The sequence below is a fragment of the Hippocampus zosterae genome, chromosome 8, assembly GCF_025434085.1.
Source record: "Hippocampus zosterae strain Florida chromosome 8, ASM2543408v3, whole genome shotgun sequence".
Lineage (NCBI taxonomy): Eukaryota > Metazoa > Chordata > Actinopteri > Syngnathiformes > Syngnathidae > Hippocampus > Hippocampus zosterae.
Window position 1 is genome coordinate 8,565,677 of NC_067458.1, and position 23,651 is coordinate 8,589,327.

A 23,651-nucleotide genomic window follows, 5' to 3' on the forward strand; every position below is an offset into this window, starting at 1 on the left:
ATGTTCGAAAACAAAAAACATAATTTGCTGTTGCCAGCCACATAAAATGTTATGACGGATCATATCTGGTCCTCAGGCTTTGAGTTTGACACCCGTGCACATAAAAAATTGCTCAGGCTACAACCTCGCAAACAGCTGGAATTGAAGCGGATTTACATGGGACATGAGATGTGAGCAAATCTCGTTTTCACCAATGGACGCTACAGCTTCTTGTGTACTTTCAAACCTTTAGCTTGTAGCAGACGTGTGCACATTTTTGATCCACTAGTAAGAAAAAGTGGTTAAGATTGCACGACTGTCTGTGTCTTATGTGTTGAGTTGTATTATTTTGTCATTTTATGTTAACTGTTCTGTTGATTGCGGCGCAGCAGCCGCAGCGGCTTATCTCTCTCCTGTGGTTGAGAGGAAAGAAAATTCATCTGTGCTGTATGTTGCTCACATAGAGCAGATTTGGCAATAAAGTTGACTTGAACTTGAACCCGAAAATGAGTTGCATAAAGGCCAAGGGCAAGGTTGAGAACGCCTTTCCAAACATATACCACCTATTCATTCTGTCGACAATATTGACTCTTAGCATTAATAGACATTTCCAATGAAAGGGTTGTACAGTATACTGCATATTGGAAACGTTACATAACAGATAAACAGTCACGTATACGCCGTACGTTGTGTCAGTTAGTAACACAAAAAGCTACTTGATTGCGCAACATGTTTTCTGGCATTGCAAACGTTTTTGGGCAGGAGGGAATTAACTGATGCAACAGCAATGTGACTGTTGTACTGTACAGTCTTCATTGGGCGTGACCGAGAGCCAAGAATCGGGATTGTATGCACTGCTGCCCTCTTGTGGACATTCTTAGGTTAAACTCTGAGTAATTTATTTTGGTTAAATGTATGTGTAAAGACTGCATCACATACTAATATAATATAGTACGTCAGAATACTGTGTAATTAATGCATTTAAATGTGGGATACGAAGATGTTCGCTGTACTTTTACGAGGAAACGCAAGTCTGTATCGCAGGACACACCCAACGCACTTGTGACGAATGAGCTAATTAAATTGTCCCTAATTGGATGACTTGTGGTCGGAAAAAAAGGCATAAAAACCCGCTCACGAATTAGCATGAGCTATTAAAATGAGCGGCAGGTAGGTATTGCAGAGGCTTTGACAATAGTTTTAAACTTTTCTATCCATGTCTCATAATGCAATTGTATAAAAATGTTTCTTTTAAATTTAACCCGGCGTTTAGAATTGCCAATGTAAATTGCTTTCTGATGACTTTTTTGTAGGCTATTGATCTAATACCGGCGAGACGTGATTTAAGTGCAGTTACTTTGACAAACCTATCAAGTCATATTGAATGTCTTGACGTGAAGAAAAGTCGCTCTCAAAAAGTTTTGTGTATTTAGTGTTTGTGTGCGGTTTAACTGTGATCCCAAATCACACTACAATCTTAACAGGTCAACTTATTTTGACCTTTTTAAACTTTTGAATACACATGTACAACTGTTGCACGTTTTCGTCCTTTTTTTTGCATGTCATCTTGTGAGCTGAACAGAAAAGTTCTCAATATGAAGAGAATTGGTAGTCCTCTTCATGATGTTCACCCGCTGTTGGGCCAATTTAACACAAACTGTACGTCACCATTGTTTGGTTTTCTTGGAGGACAGGGGCCGTGATCAGCAGGTTTCAACTGAGACCAAGATTGAAAAAGACAAGGCAGTTGCTGTCGAAAGGAGGGGCATTTTTATGTTGCTCTTGCAAGTTATGCAAAGAGTACTGAAACGTTAAACTGTCCGAGATGTGCACTGAGGTCAAAGTATATTTACAAAAGGCAGTTTAAATAGCCATCCAACAAATTTTCTCAGAAGAGTATCCTTCACTTTTTTGTGCCGTTTAATTAAAAATACTGTATATGCTTATCTTCCAGACCTCATGCGCAGACGACTTCCACCTCCTGTGAAATAAATCTGTTAAAGAAAGTGTGGACTCTTAAAACACACACACACACACACACACACAGGCAGTGACACCATGAACATTCCACTTGTTTCTTTGGTTAGATACATATTTGATTCATCTAGACGGAAGTTCTCCCTTTATAATACACCGACTTTTAAATGAAAGGATTGCAATTCAATTAAAAGGAAGTAGTTGCTGCGGATGTAGTTCAATTGATTGCTGGCTTTCCACACTCTTCTAAAGTTTACCTTCCGTGATCCTACCCCAACTTCCATGACAAAGTTTGGATTTTTTTTTCCCGTCAGCCAGTGAGATCGTGACGACACATGACGTCAAGCAAACACGCGGGGAACTCATTTCCGCCACCAATCCAACATGGCGCCCTAGGGATGTTATTGTCCTACCATTCGAACAATCTTTGTTATATCGCCCACGAATAAGCGGAACCGGCCTGACAACATTGGCGGAGGCATGAGAGGAATATCCGGGGATCATGCTGAGATCAACCGGCTTTTTCCGTGGGCTTGACTGTCCGTTTTACACAGAAGACACTGAGGGCAAAGGCAGCGGCAATGGGTGCAACAGACCCTACTGTCACTTCAGGCACAGCCAGCAGAGACGGCAGACCTACGCGGGGGCTACTGTCGAAACCAAAAAGCTCGACGCTGCCCAAAAAGGCGATTTTCAATGCGGTACGTAGTCTTGCTTACGTGTCAAGATACCGCTGGGAAGCCGTTCGGCTTTCAGAACACGTTTGGAAGAGGTATTACGAACCGCAGAGTACTAACAATTTCCCAAAACTCTTTTACAACCATTAACTGTAAACGAACGATATGCTGGTTAATTAGGCATTTGGATTGGATGCTATTGTGCTACCATTATGACATTGGTTACACATGATTCATTTCCAATACACAAAGCTCTGTTGTACACCATGTCGTGTGTCTCAGTCATTTTCCAGCAACTTGTCTGGGAAAAGACGCGTCCACATCATAAATAATGTGACCTTGTGTTTGACAAACCTACGTTTTGACTTAAAAAATGTGTTAGCAAATTATGTGAAATTCTCTGCGGTTTCCGACATGAATCGATTACGTCTTGTTGATTAAATTGTATAATAGGTCTCCGTTGAATTGTCTTGACACCCTACAACAATTTGGCATAAGTTTATCACAAAATGGTTGAAAATGTAATAAAAGGTCAAGCGCATTTTGATATATTTCCATCAGACTATTTCCAACAAGGGGGAATGTTTGAAGCATTATACCAACCAACAATCAATCAGTTTTCTGAAATAGCTCGCAGCAAGTGAAGAAAATAGTTGTCATGTGGTTGAGAATATTGTGACCGCAAGGCCTGGCACATAACGTGTCGGAAAATGCACTGTAATTCCTACCGTGTTGCATGTACACTTTTGCCGAAAGAGAATGTCACGGGTTCACATTTCTATTGTTTTTTAATTACTTTTTTGCTTTGTGCTGTGCAGTGTCTTTTCCTTTCTTTATTGCAATGAAATGGTTTGTCAACAAATGGCAGTGCAAACATAAAAGCAAAATTTTGAATCTGACCAGTCGCTCAATATTATTAGAATATAATAACTTGCAATTTAGAATAATGCAACTGTCATCAGAACTTGAGCGGCAGTTTACATTACGACATCCCTCCAGAGTACACTGTTATATTGACATTACGAAGCCAATAGACTCTCTTGTCCATACTCAATCATACAAAGACCTGTCATTTGGATGGCACTGACATGTTCAATGACACGGATATGTCATGTTTAAGGATTTTGAGAAAGAAAATGGCTTTTGCGGGGGAATCCCAATGTTTTGTTCTTTGTACAAATTGTTTACACCGGTTTGCAAATTTCAATTCTGATCTGAGAAATGTACCAAAGTAACTGAGAAAAACGAATATGACCACTATCACATCACAGTTATAGAAAACATCAATAATATACAACATAATATCAAATCACACAATGTGCTACATACTTCATCTGAAATAGTCAGAATCAATATCCAATAACTTCACAAAAACATTAAACATTTCAATAAAATGCATCATTCTCACCAGATATAGGGATAATTAAATTTATTACTGTGTGCACATGTTCTGCTAGTTGAACTTGGCTTGCTCTGACTAACTAATCAGAGGATGGAAAAATTATTGCGTCACTGTGAGTCAGTTAGTTGGCCCTGTGAGGTGAATTTGAAATTTGAATTTTAAGCAAACAACACCATGACTAATACAGTTTAAATGATGCTGGCCAGCCGGGTTTAACATAGAAGTACTGATTGGACAAAAACACTTCACATCCACATAGCCTACAGCAGGGGTGCCCATTAGGTAGATCCTGATCTACCGGTAGATCTAAGACAGGTCCCAAGTAGATCCGAGGAGTGTCGAGAAGAAAAAAAACAAACAACCATTTGTGTGTCTTTGTACATGTTAGTAATATATTTTTTGTGTTAATATACACTGCACCCTAATCATCTTATCAGTCTCATTTTCACATTTTTTAAAAATAAAATAAAGCAGGTAAATCTTAAATTTACGGTGGCGCGTGATTGCGTCACCGGAAGTTGTTTGCGCTCAGCAGTTTGCAATTGCAGCTTGTGATCAGAGCTGTTGCGCTCTATCTTTTATCGTCATGATTCTCATTCAGTTTGCTGCTTGTACAATTCACCGAGGGCCCGAGCAAAGAATATGAATCTAGGAGGGCCCAGGGAAGCACTTTAAAACGGTACGTGTTAGCTACGATAGTTAACAGGCTGCAAAAGTGCGTGGCATGCCTCTGTTTCAGGCTATTTCTCATCATTTCGCGTGCGCATGATTTCTCATCATGCGCACGCGCGCGGGCATGCGCGCGCGCGTGCGCATGCCCGCGCCGGTAAGGGTAGATCCCGGGAGGTTAGTTGATCGAAAAGTAGATCTTTAATCCAAAAAGTTTGGGCACCCCTGCCCTACAGGTATTGGAATCAGTGCAGTCAAAAGAAATGCTATGAAATGAAGAAAATAGACTGATGGGAATAAACCAATTCAATTTCTTGGAACGAAGTTTTGATTGAGGTTTTAAATGTAGGTCAGTACGGCAGTAGAGAAGGCTTTGCCGGTGACGGCTCACCACTGGTTTAAAAAAAAAAAAAACGTTTCCACTGAACCTAATTTTGATTATGAAACTGTATCTGAGAATTGTAATGGAAAGCAATTATTGTGGCATGTGCACATTATGAATAGTCTTTTGTGTTGGATTCTAAGCGTGCCATACTGTCTTACTGCAGAACAAGGTTATGACCCTTTCAAACCTGAAGTTGTGAGGCCTCAAGAGCATCAGAATGGAACTTCGCCTCGCTCGGGAGACCTCACCGGTGCTCTGGAGATGGTCAACAAGGCCATCGAGGAGGTCCGCAATGAAGTGGAGAGGGAGAAGAAGAAGCTGTTTCGAATTGGGGACGAGTCATATAGTCCCAGTAGAAGAGCAATTGCGTCCTCCTCTAATGGTGTTAAAGGTCAAGCAGCAGCTACACACTTGCCGTATGATCCTGGCAGTTATCAGATGACATCAGGAGGATATAACCCCACCCCTGGTTGCAGCAAGTACACTCTGGATTCGGACACTCGGGGAAGCAATAGCAACAGCATGGAGTATGTTCCCACTTTGTTAAAAAAGAATCCACCGCGGACAAATGCACACAGAGTCACCTCTGTGCCCCCAAGTCCTAAGTACTCAACCAGGACATCTTTCTCCACATGTAAATACACTCTAGATACTTCAAGGCCATCTACAGACATGGAATATGACCCACTTTCCAACTACTCTGCAGGGATCGCAGCAAAGCGCAAGAGCAATGGCAGCGTGTGCAATATTACTGTGGAGGGCAAAAAGACATATAGACACCCCGCATCAGATGATGTCGTGCCGCATGCGAGAGAAACCCCGCAACAGAGCATCGACACAAACAAGTACACTTTTTCTGAATCTGATGGAGAGAGTTCTGGAACCGAGTACAAACCCCTTTCGCTCAGTAGCCTTCAGCAGAGAAAAGCCAACAGCATGACAAAAGTTGGAGACAGTGTGGCGAAGGAGAAAAAAGAGGGGGTTAAGGGTACCCTCCAATCATTGGCGCAGAGGTATAAGGAGCACTTGGAGACAGGGGAACGTTCAGAGCAGAAGATGGGTCCAGAGAAAAAGAAGTTAAAAATTGAGAAGTCGGAGAAAGCAAAAGTAGGCCACACATCTCTTATCAAAAAAAGTAGCAAGGATAAGGGCAAAGAGTCACGAAATAAGTCTCAGCAAAAAGACCCGACAAAAAAGGAAAACAAGAGTCATGGGAAGAACTATGATAGCCGAAAGGACATTGTTAAAGTTCATACTGCTGATAAAGTTCATAAAGAACACAAAAAAAGTGACGGGAAGATGAATCCAAAAACAAATTCCAGCAAACGGGTTAAGGACACCGAGAACCGTGCAAGGGAAATCAGCAAGTTCAAGGTTTCCGACAAGGAGCGAAGCAAGCAGAAGGAGACGAAACATAAAAACGGTCAATTAGACGATAGTAAAAGAGACAAGGATGGAAAGAAACTTAGCAAAAGCAGCTCCTCGAGCGCCAGCGCAAAGGGCAAAGCCGCTTCCGAACTCAGCAAAGGTAAAATGAAACGCGGTGAAAAAGTGAGAAGCCTGGAGCAAAAACAAAGAACTCTGAGTCACGCTGAACTTTTTGGGGATGAGAGCGCGGAGGAGGCAGAACCGATTGTGGTGGATGATAGCGATGACGATACGGAAGAAGTACTCGTGAGGAAATCTGCGGACGCTTTGAAGAGGGGACAACTAAATAAGAGGAAAGCCTCGGAGGTGACTCTGTCTTCCTCTGAGTATGAAGATGACAGAGCCGCGGAAGGGAGCGGGACGAATAAAGACGCTGCGATAGACTTGGCACTTTTTCAGGTTGAGTTGGACTTTGACTCCGATCCCTTGGAGGAGTGTTTCCGGATCTTCAATGAATCTAAGGATGTCAAGAAGGAAGACAAGGGAAGGCAAGCTAAGCAGGTAGCGCTCTTACCGAACGTTTGCCATGTTGATAGTATTGGTCAAACGGTTGGTGTAAACATGTTCATGTCATGTGTGTGCTGTCAGCCATCCAGAGATTTAGAGGAGGACACCACTGAGAGCACTTTAACCACTCTTTTCCCTGGTCAGAAGAAGAGAGTCTCGCACTGTTCTGCCAAAGGAAGTGTAAGTGGACCTCATCCTCCAATGCTTTCCCAATCGTGTTCTAGCCATTTGTTCCCAAAATGCGGGCCCTAGCTTAGGCACCTGCAAAATATTTTGCAGTAAATTAGGATGTATTACAAAAAGTGTGTTTACATTTGAGGATGAGCCAACTAATAAAACAAAGTGACGATTAACTCATTCAATCCCAGCCATTTTCACTGGATTTCAATCACGTGAGGCACCGCTGCCACCTACTGGTCGCTTTTTTTTTAACATGATTTACAATGCAAACAGTTTATTCTCATTCACAGATTGCATCACACTCTCCTCCTCTCTATCATGCAAAAAAAGACTTAGACTACAAGTACGTCCTTAGTAGGCGGGGCCTGTACGTCTTGTGGAATGAATAGAGTTCATAACTAATTACTCACCTCTACCTTAGGTATGGCTCACTTAAATGCTCTCATATGATTGTATTGTATTATCAAGTCAAGTTCACTTATATAGTCCATAATCGCAAAAGTGTCTCAAAGCGCCTCCCAAGACCACAGTCGACAAAGCTTAGCGACATCCAAAGAAAAACTCAAAAACCCCATTTGGGGGCAAAAAAAAGGAAACCTTGAGAAGGGACCACAGATGGAGGGGTCCCCCTTCCAGTACGAAGTGGCTGTAATGAAGGTCAAGTGGGCAACATTTAACAGATAATAGGGTGCTGTACAATGCTAACTAAAACGGCACAAGAACCCGTTTAATGAGGATGATGCGCCATCGGTAGATAGATGCCTTGGGGAAAGTAATTCTTTCCCGAGAGGACCATCACATACATCTGCATGACAACATTTTTATTTATTTAATTTGAACACAAAGAATATTATTCCAAGAAAGTCCTTTTTGTTCCCCCACCCCGCCCCCAAAAAGTATTTGTTTTTATTCTTTTTGAAAATAAAAGGCTGTCTTTTACCAAATAAGCGAAAGAACTTTCTGAGAATGAAGTTGATATGATCGTGAAAGGTTGACTTTAATATTATGCTATTCTGAATTTGTCATAGAAAGACATCATTTTCAAAAGATTAATAACTTTGATTCACTTACATTTTTTTTTCAAATGAGAACTGTAACTTTTCTCTTAAAAACAGGACATTCTTAAATTCCAATGGCATTTCGGGGCACACATGCAGTTACCGGTACATTTATTTGTCATGAACGTTATGGGGGCTTCCTTGAAAAAATGTCTCCCAAAATGTTTGAGAACCCCTCTTTTAGGTCACTTCATGTTCAAATCACATTGCTCAGGGGAGTCATCAAGGCCGTGAAGCACTCCTGATCATCGCAGCACTGTTTTTTTGAACTGAGACTTAAACAAGAAAAGATTGGCATAGTGAGATGTCATTCAAAATACACCCGATGGATAAAAAGTTATTTGAAACAGATGCAAATACTGATTCGGTAATAAAATGCGCAGTTGGTCCACCATTTCCAACTACCGCTTGCCTTCTTCTGGGAAGAATTTGCTGACGAGATATTGGGGCGTGTTTATGTGAATGTTGATACACTTGTACCTAAGGATTTTTGTGAGATTGATCTAAATCGGAATTGTTCATCCCAAAGTTCTTCCACATCAAACACACCTTTTAAAGAGAATGTACTGATTTATGTTGGAAACTGTACAATCCTTTCAAAAGTAATACTGTACGTAGTGCTGTGCTTTGTTAGACGCACTAAGCTAAGGGTAAGTCAACTCCATCCGGTCGCTTATCCAACCTGAACCAATATGACATCGTAACTAATTTGTTTTTGTTCCATTGACAGGAAAAAGTTTGTTTTGAATGAAATTCCATCCATTATCTGAGCCGCTTTTCCTTGTTTTTCCACTTTGACAGACTGACGCACCTTCCAAGAATGTGGTCCGGCCATACCGGAGACTCACGGCTCAGGAGGTTTGCTATCAGCGTATGCAGATGGCGCAGCAGCAAGCTGCTCACCTTTCTGCCTCAGTCAAACCACCCTCAGAGAGCACACCCAGCCCCAGGTCTTCAGGAGAGAAGAAGCGGATTGCACACCGTCCCAACCCATTGACAGTATCCTCAAAGACAAGTATGTAATTATCGTTTATTCCTGTTGTTGGTTAAGTTGTGAAAAACTACCTGTGCTCTCCCCCTTGAGTCTTCATATCATTCAATCCAAGAGAAATGTTTGACGAGACTATTTTGACTGTTTCTAAAATTCCTTGCTCTTAATATTTGGGCAGGTTCTTCAGATGCTGTGCCAGCTGGTAGCCTGCCTCTTAAGACCCAAACCACAGCTGGTATCTTGTCAAAAACCACATCCACCGTTGCACAAAAACGAGTGGCTCACACACCCACTATGAAGGTATTTAACCTCTAGAACAGGTGTCACCAACATTTTTGAGGGTGAGAGCAACTTCATGTGTACCGATTGTGTGAAGGGCTACCAAATTGATACACGTCTGAAATAACATATTTGTCCAAAATACCATCAATAATATGAGGATGTGTTATTTTTAATACTTGATGATTTAAATTGTCAGACTTTGATCGTGTTTCGAAATGTCTCACAGTACTGCCAATGTTTGCATTTTTAAATCATAATTTCTACTAGCAAATCACAATGTCCAGGCACTGGCGGGCTACTCAAGTGGTCTTCACGGGCTACCTGGTGCCCGCGGGCACCATGTTGGTGACCACTGCTCTAGAATGCCATATATACATTGCCCCCAGGATATAGTTTTTATTTTTCTTCTTCGTGCTACCGCTATTTTTATTTGTATTCTTCGTGACAGGGGTTCGCTTTGGCCTGCGGAATCAAATGATATCTGGCGCCATCTAGCGTTGTGAATGGGTATAATGTCTATACCCCGAATATAAGACGACGCCCACTTTTTCAGTCTTAGTTCAATAAACACCGTCTTATATTCGGGCCAATACGGTATTGTGCCGCGTGAGAGTAAGAAAATTGCAATTACCACTTGATCAATGCAGTATAAACCCAGCCTAAGTGTAATCTAACAACTTTTGATTGTTGAAATGCTAAAATCAGGTGGTGAAAATGGGGCTTAAGAATGGGTATTTTATCTGCTAAATGTGCTCCGATGCCAACACACTCTCTCTGTTCCCTCAGAGTTTTTCAATGAAGCGTCCCATCATCCCCATGGAGTTTGGGGCCAAAATCCCGACCGTGATTCGCCAGCGCTACCTCAACACTTTCATAGACGAGTGCATCAAATTCTGCCCATCAGAGGATATGGCCTTCCAAATGGTAGGACTGTCATGAAACTCTAAGCTGCTATCTCAATTTGTTGAGTTGTGTCATGTTCCTGGATGACTGTTTTTCTGGCACAATTTGTCGATTGAAAGCTGTTATTTCTTGCCAGGGTCTTGATAAGGAAAAGACGGTATATGAGCGCAGTAACAGCAAGAAAATCTATGTCAATGTGGCTGTCAACATGCTGAACAAGCTCCGTAACAACAGCACCCCCTGCTCCTCGCCTGCCATCAGTATGTCAGCACAGTCCTACATATACGTACACTAATAGTGGACACCATGTACCGTGTACTGAATGTATCGCTATTCTTAGGCAGGGAATATAGCTCTGTTTATACTCTTAACGTATATATCCATGTTGCTTTACAGAGGAGGCAGGTTTACCTGCTTCCCGGAAAGCACAGTCTCACCAGGAAGTTCTGGGTGGCCGCCTTGCAGCTACGACCAGTTTCACTGTCAATAGGATGGGTAAACAGCAAGAAGAGAAGCTCAATGGTGAGGGGTTTTGCTTTTTCTCCACCTTGTTTCTAATTGACAGCAATATAATTCCGTTATGCCCAATTTCTTTAAAGGAGACACTTTTGATTATTTCATGCAGTGACTCAGGTCGCTTCATGACATTGGGCATTTAAGTATGATATGTATATCCTCTGCAGGATAGTGTGTTAGACTGTTGGCCAGTGGCCAGACTGTTACCTCAGAGTGAGATGGAAGTGCAGAATGGCTTAATCATAGACATATTTTTAGAAATAGGTGGGGAAAACCCCCAATAATTTACTTGGTAATTACATTTCATACTTGAGAGATGGGCAGGCTCTCCAGAGATTCGACTGCCGCACAATTTGTATATAAGCTATTCGTTACAATGCCAAAAAGAATCTCCTCCTTTCCTGAGTACTAAATTTACAATGCATTCCAAATTGTGCATCTTTTTGTCCTATTTTTTTAAACAAGTTAATGCAATTGTCAGTCATCACAATTTTCAAGTCATCATTTGTTATGAAAATCATTTGAATGTTTTAAAACAAACCTCTCAGAGTTTTTTTGTCTTCTTCTTTCTTCTTTCTACCCACAATCTTGCTGCTGTAGACTGTACATTTCCCCAGTGTGGGACAAATAAAGGATATCTCAATAATGACAGTTTTTTTTTGTCAAATAAAAAATTATTTTGTTCGAATTCACCTCACCTTCATCTCAAATTATCAAGCACTGCAGTTTTTCAAGGCAGTTTATGTCGTTTAAAAAAACTGAAAATAGTGATTTGTTAAATTGCCAACATCAGGAGGTTATCTTTGCGGAAATCAAAATCTATTTCGATCAAAACATCTTACAAGGTCATGTTACATTTTAACATTGCACCTCTTATTTGATAGCAGCTTTACAAGTCTTGCACCCATTGAACTTCTCTGCATGCATTTATTTGCAGGTTATCAGAATAAGCTATCCTTTATTTGTCCCGCAATGGGGAAATTACAATCAGAATTCAGAAAGGAAAACGCTGGGAAGGGAGAGGGGGGAAAAAATAGCCTACTGAAGCTGCTATTTGGAAGTGAACTGTCCAACGTCCAAGACATTTCCTTGAGGATGTTCCAAAGGTTCTGAACAAGGTTGAGGTTAGGGTAGGATGGGGACCATATCATGAGTTTCTCCCTTTTACCCCCATAGCAGCCAATGATGCCAATGTATTCCTTGCAGAATAAATGTGTTCACTTGTGGGTGCAATGTAACCCTGGATGGTCAGGATGGATGGAATTGTGTATTTTTGGTGGATGGCCAACATTTCCCAAAAAGGATGCATTGTTGCCACTGAGTCGGAATAAAGGCAAAAGAGCTGGTTGGCCACCTTCCTAAAGGTGTGAAAATAACCTCAGGAAGGTATTTGGAGTTTCTGACTGACTACTTTCTTTGATGCTAAGAAATAAAGATCAGAACTTTGTGAAACAAAGTCCTCTTTATGCATGGCAATGCGCTGTCTTATGCTGCAAGAAATCCCTCTGTATCATAGAATGCTCTGGTATTCAAAGAAGAGAAACTTGTCTGTGGGCCTCCATCCTCCCCTGACCATCAACCCTATTGAGAACCTTTTGTAGCATTGTCAAGCAAAACATCAATGAGGTTGGGAGGCAGTTGACATCCAAGCATCAGCTCTCGGAAGCTATTCTGACATTGTGGAAAGAAATTCAAACAGAAGCTGTCCAAAAACTCACAAGTGCAATGGATTAACAACATTCACTAACTTTTGAGAACTGAGGACACTCATTGTTGAAGCTTTGTAGGTGTAATTATTTCCCATTCATGCTTGATGTACAGCTCGAGCTGTTCAATAGTCTGGGGGTCTCCATTGTTGTATTTTAAGCTTCATTTTGCGCCACACATTTTAAATGATGGACAGGCCAGTCGAGTACCTGCACTCTTACTAGGAAAGCACGCTGTTGTAACACGTGCAGAATGTGGTTTGACATTGTCTTGCTGAAATAAGCAGGGGTCTCCCTGATGCTTGGATGGCAGCATATGTTTCTCCAAAACCTCGATCTACCTTTCAGCGTTAATGTTCCAGTAAACAAATGCGGAAGTTACCCACGCCTTTGGCACTAACACAGCCCCGCACTATCACAGATGCTGGCTAATGAATTTTGCGTCTCTATCAGTCTGGATGGTTCTGCTCCTCTTTGGCCCTGAGGACACCACGTCTACTATTTTCCAAAATAATTTGAAATGTGGACTCGTCAGACCACACTTTCCAACTTGTCACCAGTCCATCTTAGATGAGCTCGGCCCAGAGAAGCCAGCGCTGTTTCTTGGTGTTGATAAATGGCTTTAGCTCATTTTTATCATCTGTCCCAGCTTTTTAAGAATGTGTTACAGCCGTTTAGTTGATGTTTATTTGCCAAAAACAAACCATGTTATCACTTTGAACTTTAGATCTTGTCTTTGTAGTGTATTCAATTAAATATAGGTTGAACATCATTTACAAATCATTGTATTTAGTTTTTGTAAATACAAATAGTTTATCTCCATATGTATCCCCACTGTACAAAAATCTAATTTTAAGTTATATTTGCACTTGGCCAGGTTGCCAAATTTGCAGTAAAGATTCTGCCTATTTCCAGTGCCTGGCTTGCCTTTTGCGATGCACATTCAATCTATTTCTTCACGCTGCGATCCAACCAGAATGAGTCTGCGACCCAAACCAGCTCAAAATCAATCCAGCTCAGTCTGTTTTCTTTCATTTTGCTTTGCCACACTTTAGGAGCTGCACTTTACGGGAAGCTGAAGGCCTATTTAATGACAGAGGAGCAGCTGCAGGAACACGGATACCCTCGAATAAACCCCAACGCTGTTGGGAAGGCTGTTCTCTGCAACCTCCCAGAGAAGAAGGTCATCATGGACCGTAAGTATCTGTAGAAGTTTATCTAATGTGATGCAGGTGTTCGTTTTGGCAAGTTCAATATGATTCCATGATTCCATAACACCTGCTTCCATAATTTTTCTTTCCTCACAATTTAGAAGTTCCACATTTTTTTCCCTCCTTTGCTTGTTGTAAATATGAAACTGTTAATGACTACCACATTTTTTCTTCATTTATTTTAGTGTTTCTTAAAGCCAGAAAGTTGCCATTTGAAATTACTTTCGTTTTGTGTCATGTTTGTGAACTGCTCCTCGCCTACAAATTTAAACAACTGAACGAACATCGCTGAGATTGGTGATTTCACCATTTTTACCAGTGGTGATATACAGCGCAAGTGTAAGATTAGATTTGAGTGGGAGATGAGATTATTTTCTCGTGCTTTTTGTCCATGGTCTTTCAGACAACTAAATACTCTTGAATATGTTTGTAGCATTCACCAAGATATGCTGCAGATGTGGTGCTGAGTATAAAGTCAATGCCAAGGGTAACTGTCTTCGCAAAGAAGAATGCGCTTTCCACTGGGGACGTTTGCGCAGGCAGAAGGGTAAGGTGTTTGTTATATTCATCCATGTAAAATGGTGATCACTCATGTTTACATCAATCCCCTCTCTCTGTCCTGTTGTGGCAGTGGCTGGAGGCTGGGAGACCATGTACAGCTGCTGCTCCGCGGCCGTGGGCTCTCCAGGCTGCCAAACGGCCCAGGTATCTTCCAACATCATGAACATTTCAAAGCCAATTCAAAGAGCCTTTCTGTGTATTTTCAATTGTGTAAATCAGGGTTCCAAACTCATTTTTGTCACGGGCCACATCGTAGTGACCGTTTCCCATGGAGGGCCGCTATGACTGTGAAAACATATAATGAAGTCAAGAATAATGGTTCACTCAACGACTGTTTCAATTAGTGTAATGAGGGATTCGGTAACATAAAATGCTAACAAAATCTCGCTTGTTTATTATACATGAAAAGTTGAAGATTTGGTACAGATTTTAGCAATCATCGTAGAAATTGACATGTTTGATTTGCTTTTGCAGGCCACATAAAATGACATGGCGGGCAAGATCTGGCCCCCGGGCCTTGAGTTTGACACCATTGGTGTAAATGAATCCCCATGTATTTGATGAATCTCTCCCCACTGCACGTTTCCACAGCAACATGTTCAAGATGGGCGTAAGGAGTCATTAGATGGCTATGTGACGACGTTCAGCAAAGATCTCCCGGTAGATGGCAACGGAGGAGTGTTTGCCTTGGATTGTGAGATGGTAGGTCACATGGAATAACTCAAAATTAATTTCTTCTCTAATGACACACTCCCATGTTGTTCTCATCCGAAATGTTTCTTTCCCTTGTTTTGTGTTCTTGTCAACCAGTGTTACACGAAGCAAGGCCTGGAGCTGACAAGAGTAACAGTCATAAACTCAGACTTAAAAGTCATCTACGACACGTTTGTCAAACCTGAGAGCAAAGTGGTTGACTTCAACACACGGTGCGTTTTTTGCTGGTACTGGAGTTAAGATCTGTTCAGTGTAAAACAGTATTGTGAAGGAACCACTTGTTTTTGTTCTTTGACAGATTTTCTGGCGTGACAGCAGAGGACTTGGATGGTGCCACCATCACTTTGAGAGATGTTCAGGCTGTGCTGCTTAGTTTGTTTAGTGCTGAGTCCATCCTGGTGGGACACAGCCTGGAGAGTGACCTCCTGGCTCTCAAAGTAAATCGTATCCTATCTATCTATCTATCTATCTATCTATCTATCTATCTATCTATCTATCTATCTATCTATCTATCTATCTATCTATCTATCTATCTATCTATCTATCTATCTATCTATCTATCTATCTATCTATCTATCTATCTATCTATCTATCTATCTATCTATCTATCTATCTATCTATCTATCTATCTATCTATCTATCTATCTATCTATCTATCTATCTATCTATCTATCTATCGATCGATTGAACATATATCATCTGATGGCCATGTGCAAGTCACCAGAAAAGACTCATATAAATCAGCATTGGCATGTCAAGCTATCAAAGCGACATAATCGACTGTGAGCTAACCATTTTATTGACTATGCAGTCAAGGCTCCCACATTTGGTAGCACATTTTATTGAGTTTGATATACTGTAGTCAGTCATGATAGTACGAATACATACAACTGTTTAGCATGTTTGTTTGATGAATTAATATTGTAAATATAGTGTGCATGCCATTTTGATGGATAGACTTTTAGTAACTATGTTGATGAATCGGAATTAATCCTAAATTACAGCACGTGCCTGCAGTGCCCTAATTTGCATAACATACGCCCAATTTCTTCCCAAACAGGACATTCATTTGACGGATATCAGCCAATGGGCAGTAGTTATTAAAAAAAAAACGACAACAACAACAAAAACAATTGGAGAGCCATTCATAGTGTCCTCAATCTTTAATCCATTTTCAAAAGGTTCATATCATATCATCGGAAAGCTAGTTGAGACACAGAACCTGACAACATTAACAATGATGGCGATCATTTCTAATTAATTTTGAATATTAGAATGCTGGACACACAACAAATAAATTATGAGGCGAGCAATAGACGCTGCGCACCCTGTTAAAATAGATGCTAAGGGATAAATATAGCACAGCAAAGAGGCAGTTGTCGTTGATGAAATTCATACCCGTCTACTAAATCGATATGAAAACTGAATTTGAGCGGCTCAATTGATTTCCGGGTCCAGCGTAGTCGTGTGGTCTGGTCCTGAGTGTCAGCGTCCAACAGACGGCAAATAAACTAATATACTGTCCAGTACAGAAACACATATAAGCACTTAAACACAACGAGGGTAAAAGTGTCCTTTTCATGTTTATTTCGGACATTAGTCAACTCACTAGCAACATCTCGATTTAACTTATGACTGTTCAAATTATTCTTCATGTTTGTATATGACTGTAATGCCACTACGTTGTGTATATGGGTTTAAATGTGTTTTTTTCTCTTACCTTTTTTCCGAAGTTGGTCCATCATTATTTGTGCGTATGCATTTTCTGAGGCTGTTCTAAATTTGTTTGCAGAATATGCACAAACTCAAGCCAAAGGTATTGAATGAATCAGATATTGGTGCGGAAAACTGTGCGTGCACACATTTAGTAAATGTTATGAATTTGAGTGTGAACGCCGGTCTTTGTGTATATGTGCCCTGTGACTGGTTGACCACCAGTACAAGGCATGTAGTCTGCCTTTCATCCAAATTAAGATGGGATGGTAGATGTATTTTTTCCCACGCTGATTATGAAAACATTTGCCATTCTCCGTTTCTGCCTTTACCCATTTCAGCTCATTCACAGTTCAGTGGTAGACACAGCCATCGTGTTTCCTCACCGACTTGGTTTACCCAACAAACGTGCCTTGAGGAATCTGATGGCCGACTACCTCAAACGCATCATCCAGGACAGCGGTGAGAGAAGTTGCACAGACTTAGCCGCCGTGTTTGACTGCACTGAGCTTTATAATGCCGTATCTTCTTGATGACTTAATGATCATCATTGCCACAAAACACGGGGGAAGTTGAGTAGTTAAAACGAAAGAAAAAGAATTAGACGTGTAAATACGTCACCATGATGTAGTGGTTAAATTGTTTAGTCGGACGAGTTGTTGTTGACTTGACGACTCTTCATTGACGTTTAAAGCTTGAATTCGGCTAATTGCTAATCACATGTTTTTTGGCATCTTGTTTTCAACTAAGCCAATTTACACACAATACTTACTATGGTGTTGTTGTTTTTTGTCCTTTTTTTTTAACATAAAAACAACCGGTAATACTAAAACTAATGAAAATCAAGCATTTGGGGGCAACAATTAAAACTAATAAAAACTGATAAACCTGCCCTGAAAACTAATTTAAACTGGCACTATTTCAAAAACAAACAAAAAGCTCAAAATGGATTCCCCCACCCAACTTTAATGAAAAATTCAAAACTATAATAACCTTGGCTGTCACACGTCGCAGTAAGCCATATGGCCATATCAAATATTTATTTTTACCAAATAAGAGGCTGGAAATATAGTTACTTCAAAATATAGATTTCTATTCTGCAATATAATAAAAGCAAAAGCGAATTAAAAACAGCAAAACAGAGAAATGCTTGTTATTGAATTTGAACATCTCTTTGATTCACTGCATCAAACAGCTGCATCTTAAAATGTTGACACTCTTATGTCACTAAGGTAACCAAAATATTACAAACAGGTCAGTATCATGCAGGACAGCACAATACTGTATCTTACAAAGAATACCTCCGAGAGTGGCAGTCAAAATCGAGCATTATAATCTTCAGAAAGGATTTTTTTTTCATGCAACAATTATGTTGAAACTCTTTAGATTGGATTTGTGGGTGTTCATCGTGTTGAGGATAATTTGGGTAATGCTTCAAAGCCGGAATTCTGACTGCGAGATGTTGCCAGTAGATGTCACCAGTGTATGCTTTTTTTTAAGAAGGAAAAAAAAAACATGGCATGGAAGGCATCATTACTTCATAGATTTCTTAAGTGTTGAATACATTACATGATATTTTACAATCTGGTTAAAAGCAGCACACTCTCATTTCTGTTTTTACAGTCGATGGCCACGACTCGAGTGAAGATGCCACCGCCTGCATGGAACTGATGATATGGAAGCTGAAGGAGGATGCAAAAGTCAAGAGATGACTTCACGCCACCCCTTCAGGCCGAAGATCACGCCGAGGAAGGGCATTTGGAGATGTTGAGACAGTTCAGCCCAGTTTTGAGCACAAACAGGCCAAAAGAACCTCTTGTTGTGGCTTCTTGCCACTGATGGAGATAAGCAATAGGAGGCCCCATTATCAGTGTTACTTATATTTATAATTCAGTCCTCATTTGTGTGTGAGTCAAAGTGCATTTATTTGTCGGTTTCTTGAAGCCGTTCTGACGCCCACGGCCTCAAACAGCAATTGGAGAATAAAAGACTTGTGTTGCCTACAGGAGGACGAGGAGGATTATTATCGTTTCTGTGGCAGGCTAAATTGTACTCGAGGAAAGCTCTTGACGCGTCTCGAGTACGAGTTCTTCATCTGGGTTAATCATGCGTTTACTTCCAGTGGTAAGAAAGTCACTTTTTCCTTGTTGTACGTAAGTGCATTGCTCTCTTGGAACGTTACCATGGAAATGCCATTGCTGGTTTTCCACATTGCACCGATGTCCTGTTTGTAAGAGTCAAATTGTTTCAAATGACTTAACTTATCATACTTGATCATATTCAGGAAACACATTGTGTTTGCTCCAAACTGTTTAATGCATTTACACAGAAGGCACTGTACTTTTTAAATACCATCTTTGCCATGTGCTGTGCATGAAATAGAATATTCTGTAACATACATTTCTTAGTTTAGTGTCATTGGCCTGCACAAGTAAATTCAGTCTCTATGAGGTGCCCTGTTATGTTGTTAGTTGGATAATGACCACACAGACTGCTGTAAATAAGCTCTATGCAGTTTTCTTTTGTATTTCTGTACTTTTGGTTGTTTCTCTTTTCTATTAAAAGGGTATTCGTTAAAAAAAAACACACACACACACACAAATCAGTCCTTGTTTGTCTGACTTGTAGAAATAGTTGGCAGCGCTGTCCAAGTACAGCACAGGACCGACCTCTTGAAGTGCAGCCATCCTGACCGCGTGTCCTCTCAACAGCAGGTGCAGCTGCTGTAAACCAGCAGATGTGACAAATGGGAGTGAAAGGCTAAAGTGAGAGGCCCATCCTTTGCCGATTAAGCTCCTCACGTCGCATGTCAGGATGCATTTCCCCCGGCTGGGCCAAAGAGCCCAGGTATGAAAAGAGCCAGATAGCTGGGATCAATAGGGACGCAATGTTGCGGTGACAGCGAGGGGGGCTTCCTAGTGTGTATTGACTGTTGCAGAGGATTTCTTCAACGCGTGGAGCAAAGCAGCTTAGAGGGGTCGTCTTCATTATCAAATTCGATCAATGCTCGCCTTTCTCTCACCCTCTCTTCCCCGATCACCTTTGAGTGGTGTGGGTCACGTCGATGTGGGGCCTCTGAAATGGACCCCATGCTGAGGTAGGGAGAGCTCAATTGTCTCTGCGTGTGCCTGAGCAAAGAAAAACTTGACAGAACTTTTTTTCATCATGTGATATTGCAATCTAAAATACTGACGATTGTGACTACTTATCTAACCGCTATTTAAAGTTTAAATTAAAGTATTAATGATTACGATGATAAGTTTAATCACACTAAAATTAATCAAGTAAAATCCATCCATTCTCTCCCACTTAGGTTGCGTGGGCAGAAGCTGTATTTCTTCATGTATTTATTCATTTTAAGCCATTCCGAGGTGGACTTGCTGGTGTTTTTCTAATTGTGCTGCTGCATGATGCATTAGCGCTTGAGTTTGAGGGCGCACATTTATATTTGGACATTCTCCTTCAGGACTTTCTGGTAGACAGCAGAATTCATTGTCCCATCAATCACAGCAACTTGTCCTGGTCCTGAGGGAGTAAAGCAGCCACAGACCATCACACTGCCACCAGCATGCTTCACTGTTGGCATGATGTTCTTTTGATCAGATGCTGCGCCATTTTTACCCCAGATGTAAGGGGCCCCATATCTTCCAAAAAGTTAAATATTTGACTCTTGAGTCCACAGAGTGTTTTTCCAAAAGTCTTGAGGATTATCAAGGTGTCGTTTGGCAAATTTGAGACGAGCCTTCGTGTCTTTTTGGACAACAGTGGTTTTTGCCCAGGAACTCCCATGGATGCCATTTTTGGCCAGTGTCTTTTTTTTATGCTCCAGAACTTCTGACCTCATTGACCTGAACTGAGGCCATTGAGGTCTGGAGTTCTTTGGATGTGGATCCAAGTTCTTCTTTTGCGACTTCCTGGATGAGTCGTCATTGCACTCTTGGAGTAATTTTAGCTGGTTGATCACTTCTGTGAATGTTTGCCGCTCTTTCAAGATTTGTGGATACTGGCTGTGACAGTGGTTTGCTGGAGACCCAGAGTCTTGGAAATGGCTTTGTAACCTTTAACAGACAGATAGATTTCAATCACGTTTTTAATTTCTTTGCATCGTGGCATGATGCATGTGTTTCTTGAGATCTTGTTGCCTACTTCAATTTGTCTGCCAGATGATGAACTCAAACCTTTGTGTGTGATTAATATGTAATAAACACAGAAATCAGAAAGGGGCCAACTATTTTTTTTCACACAATATAGTTTAAAAACATTATATATATATATTTAAAAAATCCTCATCTCACCCCTCGGGTGGTGTCCGTCCCTCATTCAGCTCGGGTCCTCTACCAGAGGCCAGGAAGCTTGAGGATTCTGCACAGTATCCTTGCTGTTCCCAGCACTGTACATTTCTGGACTGAGATGTCCGATGTTGTTCCCGGGATCTGTTGCAACCACTCATCTAGTTTGGGGGTCACTGCCCCGAGTGCTCCGACCACCACAGTCACGACTGTCACCTTTACCTTCCAGGCTCTCTCCAGCTCCTCTCTGAGCCCTTGGTATTTCTCGAGTTTCTCATGTTCCTTCTTCCTGATGTTTCCATCACTTGGGACTGCTACATCCACTACAACGGCTTTCCTCTGCCCTTTATCTATGATCACGATATCTGGTTGGTTCGCCATTACCATCTTGTCAGTCTGGATCTGGAAGTCCCACAGGATCTTCGCTCTGTCATTCTCCACCATCTTCGGAGGTGTTTCCGATTTTGACCTTGGGGTTTCCAGTCCATACTCCGCACAGATGTTTTGGTAGACTATGCCTGCCACCTGGTTATGGCGTTCCATGTAGGCTTTCCCTGCCAGCATCTTACACCCTGCAGTTATGTGTTGGATCGTCTCAGGTGCCTCTTTGCACAACCTACACCTTGGGTCTTGTCTGGTGTGGTATATCTGGACCTCGATGGCTCTGGTGCTCAAGGCCTGCTCCTGAGCAGCCAGGATGAGTGCCTCTGTGTTGTCCTTCAGGCCAGCCCTCTCTAGCCACTGATAGGACTTCTTGAGATTAGCCACTTCAGTTATGGTCCCGTGGTACATCCCGTGTAGGGGCTTGTCCTCCCATGATGGTCCCTCTTCCAGCGCCTCATCTTCTGTTCTCCATTGTCTGAGACATTCTCTGAGTATGTCATCCGTTGGAGCCTTCTCCTTGATGTATTCATGGAGCTTGGATGTTTCATCCTGGACAGTGGCTCTCACACTCACTAGTCCCCGGCCTACTTCCTTTCGGCTTGCGTACAGTCTCAGGGTGCTGGATTTGGGATGGAACCCTCCATGCATGGTTAGGAGCTTTCGGGTCTTAACGTCTGTGGTCTGAATCTCTTCCTTTGGCCACCTTATTATTCCTGCAGGGTATCTGATCACTGGCAGGGCGTAGCTGTTTATTGCCCGGGTCTTATTCTTGCCATTGAGCTGGCTTCTTAGGACTTGCCTCACTCGCTGGAGGTATTTGGCCGTAGCCGCTTTCCTTGTTGCCAGTTCGAGGTTGCCATTGGCTTGTGGTATACCAAGGTACTTGTAGCTGTCCTCAATGTCTGCTATTGTTCCTTCAGGGAGTGAGACCCCTTCAGTGCGGACTACCTTTCCTCTCTTAGTCACCATCCGACTACATTTCTCAAGCCCGAATGACATCCCGATGTCGCTGCTGTAGATCCTGGTTGTGTGGATCAGGGAATCTATGTCCCTTTCGCTCTTAGCATACAGCTTTATGTCATCCATGTAGAGGAGGTGACTGATTGTAGCTCCATTTCTGAGGCGGTATCCATAGCCTGTCTTGGTGATTACTTGGCTTAGGGGGTTCAGTCCTATGCAGAACAGCAGTGGGGAGAGTGCATCACCTTGGTATATGCCACATTTGATGGACACTTGGGTAAGTGGCTTGCCATTGGCTTCAAGTGTGGTTTTCCACATCCTCATCGAGTTCGCAACGAAGGCTCTTAGGGTCCTGTTCACCTTATACAACTCCAAGCATTCAGTGATCCATGTATGTGGCATCGAGTCATAGGCTTTCTTGTAATCAATCCAAGCTGTGCACAGGTTGGTACGTCGGGACCTGTAGTCTTGTGCGACTGTTCTGTCAACCAGGAGCTGATGTTTGGCTCCTCTGGTATCTCTACCAATGCCCTTCTGCGCTTCGTTCATGTATTGATCCATGTGTCCACTTATCTTAGCCGCAATGATGCCTGACATGAGCTTCCATGTTGTGGAGAGACAGGTTATTGGCCGATAGTTGGATGGGGCTGCACCCTTCGAGGGATCCTTCATGATCAGGATCGTTCGCCCTTCGGTTAGCCATTCTGGGTGAGTCCCATCCCTCAGCAGCTGGTTCATTTGTGCTGCTCGGCGCTCATGGAATGCTGTGAGTTTCTTTAGCCAGTAGGTGTGCACCATGTCCGGGCCTGGTGCTGTCCAGTTCTTCATATCTGAGACTCTTTCCTGTATGTCTGCCACTGTTATGGTAACTGGGTTCTGTTCAGGGAGGTTGCTGTGCTCCTCTCTCAGGGTCACCAGCCATTGTGCACTGCTGTTATGTGCGACCTCCTTCTCCCATATGCCTTTCCAGTACCTTTCAGTTTCCAGTCTTGGTGGGTCAGCTCTGTTGTTAGGACCCTGCCACTGAGCGTACACTTTGGCAGGTTGTGTTGCGAACAGCCTGTTTATTCGTCTGGCCTCATTCTCTTTCGTGTACCGCTTTAGGCGACTGGACAAGGCTTGGAGCCTTTGTTTGGCAGTTTCGAGTGCTTCAGGTATG

The 23,651-nt window shown here is 42.0% G+C and overlaps 1 protein-coding gene across 2 annotated transcripts; it reads left to right on the top strand.

Moving 5' to 3' along the window:
- The first annotated feature begins 1,083 nt into the window (after nt 1-1,083).
- rexo1 (REX1, RNA exonuclease 1 homolog) lies at nt 1,084-19,443 on the top strand. Of its 2 annotated transcripts, XM_052074314.1 has the most exons (17): nt 1,084-1,149; nt 1,934-2,657; nt 5,253-7,018; nt 7,106-7,204; nt 9,064-9,277; nt 9,432-9,553; nt 10,322-10,459; nt 10,575-10,698; nt 10,835-10,960; nt 13,716-13,856; nt 14,305-14,418; nt 14,503-14,576; nt 15,024-15,134; nt 15,243-15,358; nt 15,445-15,583; nt 17,201-17,321; nt 18,483-19,443. In XM_052074314.1, the coding sequence occupies exons 2-17, from the start codon at nt 2,459-2,461 to the stop codon at nt 18,569-18,571; spliced, it is 3,693 nt and encodes a 1,230-aa protein (XP_051930274.1). In that variant the 5' UTR covers nt 1,084-1,149; nt 1,934-2,458; the 3' UTR covers nt 18,572-19,443. The 2 variants fall into 2 exon arrangements, with proteins under 2 accessions (XP_051930274.1, XP_051930273.1); XM_052074313.1 differs by having other exon boundaries at nt 1,125-2,657.
- The last annotated feature ends 4,208 nt before the right edge of the window (nt 19,444-23,651 follow it).

What these genes read in the sequence shown, in the direction of transcription:
- rexo1 (XM_052074314.1), top strand. Translation starts at nt 2,459, where the DNA reads ATGCTGAGATCAACCGGCTTTTTCCGTGGGCTTGACTGTCCGTTTTAC. An exon ending in AGGATATGGCCTTCCAAATG is followed by an intron (nt 10,460 to 10,574) that starts GTAGGACTGTCA and finishes ATTTCTTGCCAG; the next exon opens with GGTCTTGATAAGGAAAAGAC. An exon ending in ACGTTTGCGCAGGCAGAAGG is followed by an intron (nt 14,419 to 14,502) that starts GTAAGGTGTTTG and finishes CTGTTGTGGCAG; the next exon opens with TGGCTGGAGGCTGGGAGACC.